Here is a 12,580-nt window from a genome sequence, read left to right on the forward strand (position 1 = left end):
GCAAGCATTTCCCTCATGCTGTGCCAAGGCTGGGCATGGCCAAATCCTCACGGACTTGTCCATCCTCTGTGACATCCTCACCTCCCTCCACTGAGGCGGTCACATGCTCTGTGTCCTGCTGCTGGGTGCTCCCACCCCTGCCCACGCTGGAGTTTGCTCAGCGTTGGCAGGATTTATCACCCTCACTCAGGATTTATCCCCTTTCCATTTATCTCCCACAGACCGAGCTCTTTCTTTTTCCCCACAGCACTGCATTGCCACCCCCTACCCTTGTCACAGCAGTCCCAAACCATCCCCAACACACCCTGCCGTGATGACTTTAGGTTTTTGCCCAGGCCCATGGGAACAAGCCCGCAAGCAAGGCTGCAGAGAGTCCCCACTGCAAAAGTCTCTGTGGGTGATGCTGGGGAAAGCATCCCTCGGGATGGCCGGGGAAGCCCCTCGGCCAGGGCCCAGGAGATGCCCTTCTCCAGCGGGCGCTACCAGGATGCTCCAAGCAGGAGGTGACGTCCCCGGGCGGGGGGGTGGGGGGGCGAAACGAGAAGGGCTGAGACACGGAGGAGCGTGGAGCATGTTCGGGGGAGGGCAGCAGGTTGACCTTCCCATCCCGTAACTCCCTCCCTGCCCACCCTTAGCACATGGGTGCCCCCCATCTCCGCGCCCTCCCCGCCTCCCGCAACCCCCGCGCCGAGGAAGCGGAGCCGGAGGCAGTGCTGAGCCGGATATGCAGCGACTCCCCGCATCCCTCCTTGTGAGTATCCCTCGTTCCTCCTGATGCCTTCAGAGGAGACGGATGGACGAATGGACGGACGGGGGCAGCCTGAGGTGGACTAGTCTCTCCTATTTGCAAGGCTGGGGGGGAGGGGTGGTGGGACCTCTTCATCTTCTTCCCCATCTTCTCTCTTCATCCCCTCCTCCTCCTCTCCCGTCACGATATTCTCTCCCCAAAAACAGGGAGCGGGGAGGGGACCTGCTGGCAGGTGGAGGTAATCGGGAATCCCATCTGAAATCCCGCAGAGACGAGGATTCAGCTGAAAAAACGCCGAATTTCCCCACACACACCTTCAATTCCGCCCCCCTTCCCCCCCCGCTCTCCAAGAGGGCGGGAGGGCGCGGGGCCGGGCCGCTCTGCCGCACCGAGAGCCGCTCCGCGGTCCCGCAGCCCGCGGCCCGCTCCCGTCCCGCCGCGGGACAGCGAGCAGGGGCCCGGCCGGGCGGACAGACCGACCGACGGACCGAAGGGCGAGGGGTTACAGCGCGGATAGCTGGCAACTCCCCCGGCACCCCCCGCCTCCTCCCAACTGTTTCTCTCTGTTTTCATTTCTTTCTCTTTTTCTGTGTGCAATTCACTCCCCCACTCGTGACTGCGGGTCACGCAGGACAGCGGGCAGCGGCGGGGGAGGGCCGCTGCCCGCTCCTCTGCCCCCGCCGCGGGGCCGGGGCCGGCGGCAGCTCCGCGACGAGGCGGCTCCGTGGTCCCCGGGTGTAGCGGTGCTCCCTCCTCCCGCTCTTGCCTGCCCTCCTCCCCTCCCTCTCTCCTCTGCCCGCTCCCTCACTCCTCTCCCGCCCTCTCCTCTGTCTCCCGATCCCTCTCTTTCTCCTGCCTTTCCCCCACCTCTCCCCTTTCTGATCCTTTCCCCTGTTTTTCTCCCCTCCTGCCCCCACCTCTCTCTCCCCTCACCCTCGTGTTTCACCGCGGGGGGGGTGTTGCTTTGCCAGGGTAGAGCGCGGTGACGCTGAGGCAGCCACCACGGAGAGGACACAGGACCCCCCCCTGGGCCCGCCGTGCCCCTTTGAGGGGGTCGCCTGGACCCCAAGGCCCCCGCAGGGCCCTCCGCAGGGCTGCTTTGCCTGCATTGCCAAGCCCCCAGCCCTCCGGCAAGCCTCGCCCGTCCTGTCCCCTTCCTCTGCCGTTTACCTCATGGAGAGCAAGAGCTGCAAAGGGGACAGCCTGCGGCCAGCGGTCCCATGCAAGCACTCTGTGGAGAAGAAGACGATGACCAACCCCACCACCGTCATTGAAATCTACCCTGACACCACCGAGGTGAATGACTACTATCTCTGGTCCATCTTCAACTTCGTATACCTCAACTTCTGCTGCCTCGGCTTCATCGCCTTGGCCTATTCCCTGAAAGTGAGTACTGAGCGTGAGGCGCGGGGTGGCTGGAGGGGGCTTGATGCGGCCCCTCGGGATAAGGATGAGGAGAGCCGAGGCGTGCTTTGGAGTCAGGGATGTGGCTTCCAGTGAGAAAGAGGTGCTTCAGCCTGCTCTGGGACCCTTGCAGGCTCCTCCGTACCATGGCAGTGGGGTGATGGGCCCGCACCACAGGGCTGGCAGGGCTCGTGCTGCACCCACAGGCAGCCACAGGCACTCAGTCCCTTCTTAAGGATCCTGTCAGTTAGAGACCATCAGGAGAGAATCCAGCAGTGGCGGATGGTCAGGCAGAAGCAGTAAGAAACAGCCAGGATTGGCTGGTGCCTGGCAAGTTGCAATGAGGGGAGAGGCTGCCAAGGTGCCGGGCAATCCTGCCTGTTCCCTTCTTGCCCTCTCCCTAATAAAAACAGAGCTGTTGGCCAGCTCCCCCCTCCCAAGCCCTATAAATCCCATGACGAGCCCTGGAGACCTGCCAGTGTCGTGGGTACAAGCCCAGGTAGCTGAGGAGGTGGAAGAGAGAGTGCAGGGGGGCTTCACGCAGCATCGGGGCTGGGGGCAGGTGGAGCTGTGTTGATGGAGGGGGCAACGGCGTGCAGCACAGCCCGTGATGGGGATGGGGCCAGGTTACTCTGGTAGCACATCCCAGCAAGGATGGTGCCCAGCACAGAGGCAGCTGCTGGGAGAGAGGGGCCTGGGCTGCCCTCCCTTCCCTTCCCTGCCTGCCAGATGCAAAACTGAATGGATGTGCAGAGAGCTCGGGGCGGATGGGTGGCCCTGGAGAGGAGGTAGCTGATTTGTTTTGGCAGGCAGCATTTAGAGGAAGGCCAGGGCACAGACGGCCTTCGTCACTGAAGCAGATCAATTAACCCCATCCAACTGCCCTGAGCTGGACTGTGAGTGCCCAGCGCTGCAAGGAGGCTGCTCCCCAGCCCAGCAGGCTCTCTGGCAGAAAGGCTCAGGGAACAGTCTGTGGGCTCATGTCCTGGGTTTGACCAGCACTGGCACCATGGTATCTACCTCAATTTCGCCTTCCCCGAGATGAGAACTGAGCACTCATCACTACCATGCAGCAGGCTTTGCTGCTGCCCAGACAAAGCACCTAATAGCTTAAATCGTGCCAGGGCTGAGCATCACCATGAGCAGGATTGACCCAAGGGCAAATCCAGGCAGCAGCAGGCTAACAGGAGTAGGGGGAGGGAGTCCCTTAACAGTGCCCACTCTTTCACCCAGTGAGGGAAAAAAATGGCTTCCTCCTTATTTTTCATACTCTGGTCGTCTAAATTTGCCTTTAATGGTTGTGTCTTTTCTGTGCAAAGAGGCATGGTCACAGCAGGCTGAGGAAGGGTGTCACATCACCAGGACACGGTGGTGGATACAGCAGGGGTCTGCGTAGTTGCAGTTCCTCCACTGCAGCCATCAGCAGGGACAGCACAGCCTGAGGACCAGGCTGACCCATCCCCAGGAGACAAGATGGAGCAGGGTCTGCCATCTACGAGGTTTTTAAAAGGATGGACACTTCACTACCTTTGACAGGAGGTGCAAGGAAGGGCAAAGCCCAGAAGTAACCCTGGGCTGGAGCCTGGTGCTGGGGCAGAGGCATGGGCTCAGCACCTGCCTGCAAACGTCCAGAGGACATAAACACCAGCGGGTGTGAAAAAAGAGAAGCAGCAGTGAGGGAAGACAAATGGGCAAAATTGCTCCAAATCAGGGAAAGGAAACTAGAAGATGGCTGTCAAAAAACATCCTTGGCTTTTGGACCGTGGAGGCGATAACTGATCGGATGTAACTTTGGGGCTTTGGTCTTGGAGCTCCCCACTGGCTCTGATTCTGTGTCAGGGGGAAAACAGAACCAAACTGTCCCTCACAGGCACAGGACAGGGCTAGAAAGTGGCCAAAGGGATGGTGAGTGCCGTTGTGGGCTGTTGGAGTGGGTGGTAGGAGACAATGAGGATGCTGGGGCAGTAGCAGGTCTGTCCTGTGGAAGATCACTGGGATGTTAAGACAGATGGGATCCTTCCTCACTCACATCTACTGCAGAGACCCTCCCAACATCCCAGCCAGGCTGCATGGTAGGGTAATTTCTCCAGAAGCCTGTTTTCATCTCTTGTACAGTTAATAAGGTGTTTCCCAGAAGTTCGGAGAAAGCACAAGCAAGAAATGCCCTGGGGACAAATGTCCTTTTACTCAGACTTTTCTTGTTCCTCTGCAATTAAATGTAAGGACAATTCAGCAGCAAATACTTAAATCCCAGCCTTTCTGGGATGTCTGTGCTCTGCACAGACTGAGCAAGGTGCTGTAGGGGAGCGGAGAGGAGAGGAGAGGAGAGGAGAGGAGAGGAGAGGAGAGGAGAGGAGAGGAGAGGAGAGGAGAGGAGAGGAGAGGAGAGGAGAGGAGAGGAGAGGAGCTCCTTCCCTTCCCCGAGCCTGTTCTGGAACCTCTGATGGCAGAGCCCTTGGCTAGTGGTTTCCTGGCTGAAGGTCCAGCAGTACACCGATAGCGTTAAACAGTTCTTGGATTGCAGTTTTTACATTTCCTTTACATAGCTGAAACATGTAGGAACCTTAGGAATCAGCGTTTTCATTATCAGAAAGAGCATTTTCATCACCCTGCCATAAACATCAGCTGCTTTTGCCAGATTCATATTGTTAATAAAGCAGTTGGTCCTTCATGCCCCAAGTCCACAAGATGTTTGATTATATATCTTAGCTCATCCCAGTGTTTCCACTAGTTTTACCAGTGCAAAGCCTGGGAGACAGATGTCTCAGACTTGAATGTTACCATAAAGCTGCCTCCTTCCCCATGTCCACTTCTCTCATTTAAGCCACAGCTGAGAAAACAGCACCTGCATGCCTGTCTGGCCTTTTGTGAGTTAAACAGAGATAAAACAGCTTTCTAGATGTCTTGCTGCAGGGAAATGCTATTTCATGGTGACCACCATTTGCTGAAAAAACAAAAAAGGCTGAAGAAAGCACCCCAACACCAAAGAATATCTGCTCTTATTCAAAACACATGAAGTCAGGTGAGGGCAGACCGTCACATCCAAGCCAAATACTCTGTGTGACAGACATCCCAGCCAAGCGTTCTGAGTAAGAATGTGATGCCACCCTCCTCTTTATTTACACCTGTAGTGGGCCAGACACAGCCTCTTGGGCTGCAGTGTATCTCTCCAGGGGTTATTTCTGGCTGCTCAGGCATCTCAAGGTCAGGCTCCTGGAGAGCAAGCAAAGTGCTCACCTGTGTGTGTTGGTGTTGGGGAAGAAGAGATAAAACAGCAGGGCGAGGAAAGTTAGAAACCCCAAAGTAACCCTAACCCAGCACAGTTGTGAGGATCATACTAACAGCAGTACTTTGGGTTCAGTTGGTTTTGGTCAGGAGGAAATGCCGTGGCTCGATATTTGGCAGCTACCTCCCTCCTCAGTGGTAAGGAATGATGCATCAGTGCCTGGTGGCAGGAGATCTTGCTTTGGTTGTTGAGAGGTCCACCTCCAGAAACCACTGGGTGTGCTGAGTCCTTCTCAGTACTCATTAGGCCACGATCAGAGGAACTGGGATCTGAGATGAGCCATGGCACAGGTGTCTCATGGCAGCTGGATAGAGATAAAGATGGCAAGAAGCCCTCCTGGCTTTTTAAGCCCTACTAGCAGCCTGTGGGATATGGTTGTGGAGCTTTCCTGCCCCTTCAGGCCACAGAGGTGTGATAGCACCCCAGGAGATCTTAGCTCTGCCAGGCCCTTGGCATATACCTCTGGGCATGGCTGTTTGCCTTCGCCTCTTATCACCTCTTGATCTTCCCTGTTTGGAGTGGAAGCAGGCCACCACAACCCCATGGCTGTTTATCAACCCTGAGCAGCAGAGAGGCTGCAGCACCTGACCTCTCAAGCAGACTCTCAGCCCAGCTATCGAGAGGAACAATGGTTTACAGAGGTGGGTGAAACACAGGGGTGGCAGCCCCGTGACGCCAGTGCCGGTGTAGCAGAGGTATTGTGGGCTGGAGAGCTCTTGACCAATTCACAGGGCAAATAAATCCAAGGATCCCCTCCAGAGCTCCTTATGTGTAGGGATGCAGAGCTCCGCAGAGAGAAGGGTTTACAGACAAGCAGCTGTAGGGTGTGTGCTGCAGCCAGGCTGCCTTAAATACAGCCTCATTAGCAATAAGCCATTTGTCTCCTCTTGCAAGCTGAGGCAGTACTTTGTACTTGCACAAGCAAGTTCCCTGCTCCCAAAAATGATAGGGGCTGAGCCTCAAGCAGGGAGAGGAGAGGTGGCTGCTGGGGAAGAGACAAGGAAGGAGTGGGGTGATAGGAGGTAAAGAGAATTCTTGGAAAGGAAGGCAAGGGGAGGAAGGTGAGAAGATGGTGGTTAGAGGGAGGAAAGAGCCCTTGAGCACTGGCATGCTGGAGTATTAGAGGACCAAGTGAGATGGAGATGGTGGGGGGCAAAGTGAGCTTGAGATGGCAGAGGACAAGGTGTGCAGCAGGGAGGTGACAGGCAAGCAAGGATGGAGGAAAAGGCCACCGCCACCTTTCACTGGTGGGAGAGAAGAAGAGGAAGGTTCAGCACAAGAGCAGGCTGTGTTTTGTGGAAGGCCAGGCATGTAAGGAGAAAGGAACCATGTGAGTTGCCAAGACAGACCAGAGGTGAGCAATGCCTTGCTGAGGGTGGGATCTCCAGAGGGGCCACCACACAGTGCTTTGGGGTGTCCTTGGAAACACCACAGTCAGCAGAGGTAATGTCCTTACACACCACTCATCTTGGGGCAAAGCAGGGCCAAAAACGCCCATCTAATTTTAGGCAAGGTGAGAAGGGTCAAAGTGATGATGAGCGGAGCCTGTGACTAAGGAAACACCACACCTGAGTCCTGGGAAGGGTTCAGCTTTCTGACCCTGGGGACCCGTCCCTCACAGTGCTTCATCAGCTGTGGGAGGAAGCAGCTTCCAGGGCTTGCAGAAGCTCATGCACCAGCTGCCAGCACATTACAGTCATAGTGGCCATGGGAGCATGAAGAGGAAAAGCTGAGGCTGAGCTATGAGAAAGACACCAGCATCTCCTTAAGGACAAAGTGGGGAAGGAACTAAAACACTTCTCTCCTGGAGAGCTCCTCCTCCAGAGCTCAGCTCAGATACGGCAGCAGGACATTAAAGGCATCTGGAAACTTCTGGGGTGCAAGGGCAGGTGGGAGGAGGTGAGGGCACCCCAGGAAGGTGCAGGAGGCCATTGCTGTGTGTGGTTTGGAAAGTGAAACACCTTTTCATTGTGCCTGTGTGCTGCAGGGGCCCTGGCACTTGTCTGGTGCACAGAGGCTCTGTTGCAATGTAATTGATGAAGGATAATAAGGGATGATTTGCATGAGGGTGACTGCTGAAGCCACGGTGTATGGGGAAAAATTAGAGAGGACCAAGGACTTGGCGGGGATGAGGGATCCAGATGACCAAGGCCAGGGTGGCTGGAGAAGAGCTAGAGAAGGGAAAGAAGAGGAGGCTGTTGGAGTCAGGGGATGCAGGCAGAGCTCTCTGTGGCGCAGGATGGGTGAGTGGAACTGGCTGGTGGGGCAGGGAGAGGAGGCAGCTAGGTGCCCTTTGGCAGGGTTCAAGGTGGCTGTTGTGCCATTGTTTAGGCCCAAACAGCAGGAAATAATAGAAATGGGAAGAACAAAAAAAAAAAAAAGAGTAACTGAGAGGAACTAAAGGCACTGGAGAGAGGGCAGCCCCTCACGTCCCTCAGCAGGGCCAAGGGGACAGTCAAGGACAGGCACTTGCTTAAGTGCGCCGTGGGAAAGAGATGAAGTGCCAGCACAAGTGTGAGCTGGTGTCGGGTGGGTGAGGCTGCTGGGAGCCCTGGGAGAGGGATGGGCACAGAAATTAAGGTGGCAAGGTGCCCCAGGGACAGGAGGAGCAGGAGGCAAGGATTGGGAGATAGCTCCAGGGGCCAAGAGGGACTGGCCTCACAAAGGCAAAGCAAGCGGCTGGGCTGGGGAGGGTTGCAGAGCTTGGTGTGCCGGCCCCGCCAGTCTTCTGCAGAAACGACTGTGACCGGCAAACGCCAGCTCGCCTGGAGCAGAGCCGCGTCCCCCAGCCGTGGCTGGCGAACAGCAGAGGAAGGGGCAAAAGGCATTTGGTCTGCGCAGGGTTTGCCTCCGGCAGCCGCGCTGCTGGGAAGAGGAAAGTGCCTGAGAGCTTCCAAGAGCCCGCGGGGAGTGGCTGGGGGACTTCGGGCTTGAATTCAGCCTCCCTGGGGCTCTGGCTCCGGGCACCTCAGTGCTTCACTCCGCTAGGCTGCCTGGCTCTGCTGTGCCCAGGGCTGTTCGGGAGGCTGCTCAACCTACCAAATCATTTCAAAGGTGAGTCATCGCAGACACGCGGCTGACACACAAAGGCTGCCAGCTGCTACCTTCCCAGAGGGCATCATTGGAGCTCCAGCCCAGGGTGCCACCGAGACTGACCTCTGTCCCTGCTCCCAGAGGGATGACCAGTAGCTGCTGAGTTCTCAGCAGTGGGGTGATGGGTGTATGACCCAAGCCCCAGCTGCAGGCTCCCAGGAGCAAGGCACAACAGAGGCCGAGGACTTGGCACCGCAGGATTAAATACAAGGAGGAAAACTGAGCTCTCATTCTTGCCTGTGTGCCTGCCAGCAGCAGTCTCCCTGTGCATGGTCCAGGATTACTGAGGAGCAGGTGGTGCTTGTGCAGAGAGGTCCTCACTGATGTGATGGAGCACAGGACGTTGCTCGAGCACCTGAGGTGTGGTTTTGGAGGCCACACATCAGTGGGAATGAGGCATTCAGCAACCCTTCCCCATATCCAGCAAGTCACAGAAGGCTTTCAGTACAGCCCCATGCTCCATCACTGCAGGAGGGAGTGACAAAAAGTCACTAAGACCTGGTCTGAATCCATCTCAGAGTCTTTTCAGAAAGCTCCTGATCAATAAAAGCCTTTTAGTATTTCCAGGTAGGCTTCTGGGGCTGGTTTTCACAGCCTGACCCTGCTCGAGCGCTCAGCTAGCAATGCCCTGGCAGGGCTCCCATGGCTGGAGGGGCACTCTGGGGACAGGGAGACCTCCCTGCTAGAGAGGGAGCCCGAGTCCTCATCTGCTGGGCCCAAACTGCAGATCTGCAGCTGCCAGGCTGTGCCACCACTGCCTGGCTGGGCCACCACTGCCTGGCTGGGCCATCTGCCACCTGATGATGCCACTGCTGCCAGGCAGTGCCATCACCACCTACAAGTGGTATTCACTGCCTGGCAATGCCATTGCTGCCTGGTGCCTGGTAATGCCATCCACTGCCTGTCAGTGCTATGCACTGCCTAGTAGTGTCATCCACTGCTTGTTAGTACTGTGCTCTGCCTGGTAATGCCATCCACTGCCTGTCAGTGCCATCCTCTGCCTGCTCGTGGCATTGCTGCCTGCTAGTGGCATCTCTGCCTGTCAGTGCCACCTACTGCCTGCTGGTGCTGTGCACTGCCTGGCAGTCTGGAGGAGCTGGGGACAGGCCAGCAACATGGTCCCACACAATCCTTCCCCACTGCAGAGCTATCCTGAGGCAAACTCATGAAGGCAGGGTAAGGAAGAGAGCAGACAATGCTGTCAGGATTGAAAACTGCCAGTGGCAGAGATGCTGCTAGAGCCGCATAAGCCCTGCAAAAGGATCTCATTAACCCAGGGCTACTTAATATGCTGGAGGCTCGTGCACAGCCCTGGAGCTGCAGGAGGATGCCGTGTCAGGTTTCAGCCCGCTCAGTCCCAACATGGGAGTGCCCATGGAAGGATGGGGAGAAGGATGTGTTAGTGCCCACGTGAGTGGGGTGCACGATGGCACCCCAGTTCCCTTCTGCACCCTCAGACTCAAGGTGACCCTGTCTCACTCCAGGGGCCACAGGGGTCTTGTAGGTAACAGCAATGGGTCACTGTTCCAAGTCTTTTCCACTCCCAGGGATTTCCAGCCCACAGGTATTGCAGTGCTTGGCTTCACAAGCTAAACCCACAGCAGAGCTGGCGCTCAAAGTTCACCTTGGGGTGTTTTACAGCACCTCAGGCATTCAAATGCAGATAGGCACAGCCCAGCTCTCATCTACCCTGCAGATACCCTACACATGCATTAGGTTCTGTGGGTGTTACTTGAAGCAAGTTGTATGTCTTTGACACATCTCCCACTTATCTTATGTAACCATTTTTTTTGGGGGGGGGGTCTCAGGTCCGGGATAAGAAACTCCTCAATGACTTAAATGGAGCAGTTGAAGATGCGAAGACAGCCCGGCTTTTTAACATCACCAGCTCGGCCCTTGCCACCTTCTGTATCATCCTTATCTTCATCTTCCTGCGATACCCCCTCACTGACTACTAGAGCGAGGCCAACATCAGTGGCCACCGCCAAAATGCCTCTATGCCAGAAGTGTCTGCAGTTGTTTCTTGTAGCAAGGACGCAAAAAAACCCACCAACCCACAAACCAACCAACCACTCCACCTTGACTGCAAAAAGAAAAAACAAAAAAGCAACCAATTAAATACATAAGTAAAAATTAAATGAGTATATCAGCCCAGCTGAGCATACCCTTCCTGCCCACGAACAGAATGTGAACTGCTGTAGGAAAGGGTCTGACTCTTACACATGTACAGGGAGAAAAACAGACTGAGAAATATTTATTTTATGGCCAACAAGCTGTGTGACAAGAGTGTGCAAAGCCCAGAGTGATGCATGGCTGGCAGCCAAGAGCTGAGCTCTGGGGAGCAGAGGGGTCCTGCCAAGCAGGAGGCATGGGTAGGGATGGATGGGGGCCACAGCAGGGCCAACTCACAACATATCAGGTGTGTTCAGAACCCCCCACCCCACCCCCCTGACGTGCAACAGGTTTTTTTCCTTTTCTTCTCTTGGATTTCATTCATTGATTCAAAGTCCCAACCCCTGGAGAGCTGAGGGGGTTAGGTAATTCATGCTTGGGAGCCCCAAAGCCTCCAGAGGAACTCCAAAATGTTAAAGGGCAGGTTTGTCCTTGGGATCTCCCGGCAGTGCTGAGAAGGAAAGCACCTTCTGGAGAAGTCGCCTAAGACCCCTAAACCGAGTGCTACTGTATTTCTGTAAATGGTCAATAAAAGATACCTCTGAAATCTGCTGCTGCTGGGTTAATTTCCTTCCTTAGGAGGGCTGGATTCCTGGTCCCTGTGGCAGGCGATAGAAAATGCTAATGTCACCGGTGGCTGCTCGGGAGAGATTTAAAGCAAGAGTGAGGGATGCTGCTGCAGGTCGGGGCCACGTGCAGTTGTGAAGGAGGGCGCAGATCCAGATTTAAGAGCAGAGACCTCAATGACTCCTGTGACAGCTGATCAATGGCATGCAGGCAAGGGCAGCCGAGCGGGCAGGTGCCCCCTTCCCTGCTAGGACCAATGTTGAGAATAGAAATAAATCACCATGATCCAAACGTGCTGCTGCTGCAGCACTTCCCAGAGTCATTGCCAAGAGCCAGATTTCGGAGAGGCCGTGTGCACGGAGCCCTCCCCTATAGCTGCATGTGGTGCTGCAAATCAACATGCCCTGTCTTGAAACCACTACAAATGAATGATAAGACTGGGACTAAAACACAGCTTTTCAACTCTTCTCACTTTTCATCTCATCTGCCGCAGCTGCCTCTTCTTTTTCCCACTCTAAGATGCCCTTACACCAAGGAAGATGGGTCACTGCAGACCAGCCATGGAGCTGGGAGGAGGTGACAGCAACCACAAAAGCAAAGGTGCAGCAAGAGCTGGGGAATGTGACACTTCATCCTCTGCTGAGTGCGTGGTTCAATCAATATGCTGTCTCTGGGCTGTGCTCAGTAAGGGTTGTGTTGTAGTGAGCCATGAGGACAGACCATGAGGATGCATCCCTGAAGGCCTCATGAAATGTCACCTCCCTACTACCTGGGTCTCCACGCCTTAACCATGGCCTGGGCTTCATTTATGGGGGAAGCTACAGGCAGAAAGACCCACAGTCCTACCAGCCGCCTCACTCGTTGAAGGGATTCCCACACCAGACCAGATCAGGGGTCTGATTTGCACTGAAATTCCATGAGCAGCACACAGTGTCCTGGGAAGTATCTCAGCCATAGACTCAGAGAATCATAGAATGGCAGGGCTTGGAAAGGACTTCTAGAGATCATCCAGTCCAACCCCCTGATAAAGCAGGTTCACCTTGATCAGGTCACACAGGAATGTGTCCAAGTGGGTTTGGAAACATCCAGAGGAGACTCCACACCATCTCTGGGCAGCCTGTGCCAGGGCTCCCTCATCCTCACAGCAAAGAAGTTTTTTCCTTAAGCTTATGTGGAATATTTTGTGTTCCAGCTTATGTCCATCACTCCTTGTCCTGTCACTGGAGACAACAGAGAACTGCTCTATGATCACTCACCCAGAGGTCAAGACTTTTCCCAGCTTCTCTTGGTTACTTCTTGCTCCCTTCCCT

General features: G+C 55.5%; 1 protein-coding gene across 2 annotated transcripts; it reads left to right on the forward strand.

Moving 5' to 3' along the window:
- The first annotated feature begins 607 nt into the window (after positions 1 to 607).
- Positions 608 to 11,250, forward strand: IFITM10 (interferon induced transmembrane protein 10). 2 transcript variants are annotated; one of them, XM_062000067.1, is made up of 3 exons: positions 608 to 751; positions 1,720 to 2,134; positions 10,340 to 11,250. In XM_062000067.1, the coding sequence occupies exons 1-3, from the start codon at positions 639 to 641 to the stop codon at positions 10,487 to 10,489; spliced, it is 678 nt and encodes a 225-aa protein (XP_061856051.1). In that variant the 5' UTR covers positions 608 to 638; the 3' UTR covers positions 10,490 to 11,250. The 2 variants fall into 2 exon arrangements, with proteins under 2 accessions (XP_061856051.1, XP_061856052.1); XM_062000068.1 differs by lacking the exons at positions 1,720 to 2,134; positions 10,340 to 11,250 and adding an exon at positions 955 to 1,716.
- Positions 11,251 to 12,580: the final 1,330 nt, after the last annotated feature.

Source organism: Colius striatus, chromosome 7, assembly GCF_028858725.1.
Source record: "Colius striatus isolate bColStr4 chromosome 7, bColStr4.1.hap1, whole genome shotgun sequence".
NCBI classification, from domain to species: Eukaryota; Metazoa; Chordata; class Aves; order Coliiformes; family Coliidae; genus Colius; species Colius striatus.

Bases quoted from the DNA above. Each gene is read 5' to 3' on its own strand.
- IFITM10 (XM_062000067.1), top strand. From the start codon at position 639: ATGGGTGCCCCCCATCTCCGCGCCCTCCCCGCCTCCCGCAACCCCCGC. The intron at 752-1,719 runs GTGAGTATCCCT...TTGCTTTGCCAG, and splicing joins GACTCCCCGCATCCCTCCTT to GGTAGAGCGCGGTGACGCTG. The intron at 2,135-10,339 runs GTGAGTACTGAG...GGGGGGTCTCAG, and splicing joins CCTTGGCCTATTCCCTGAAA to GTCCGGGATAAGAAACTCCT.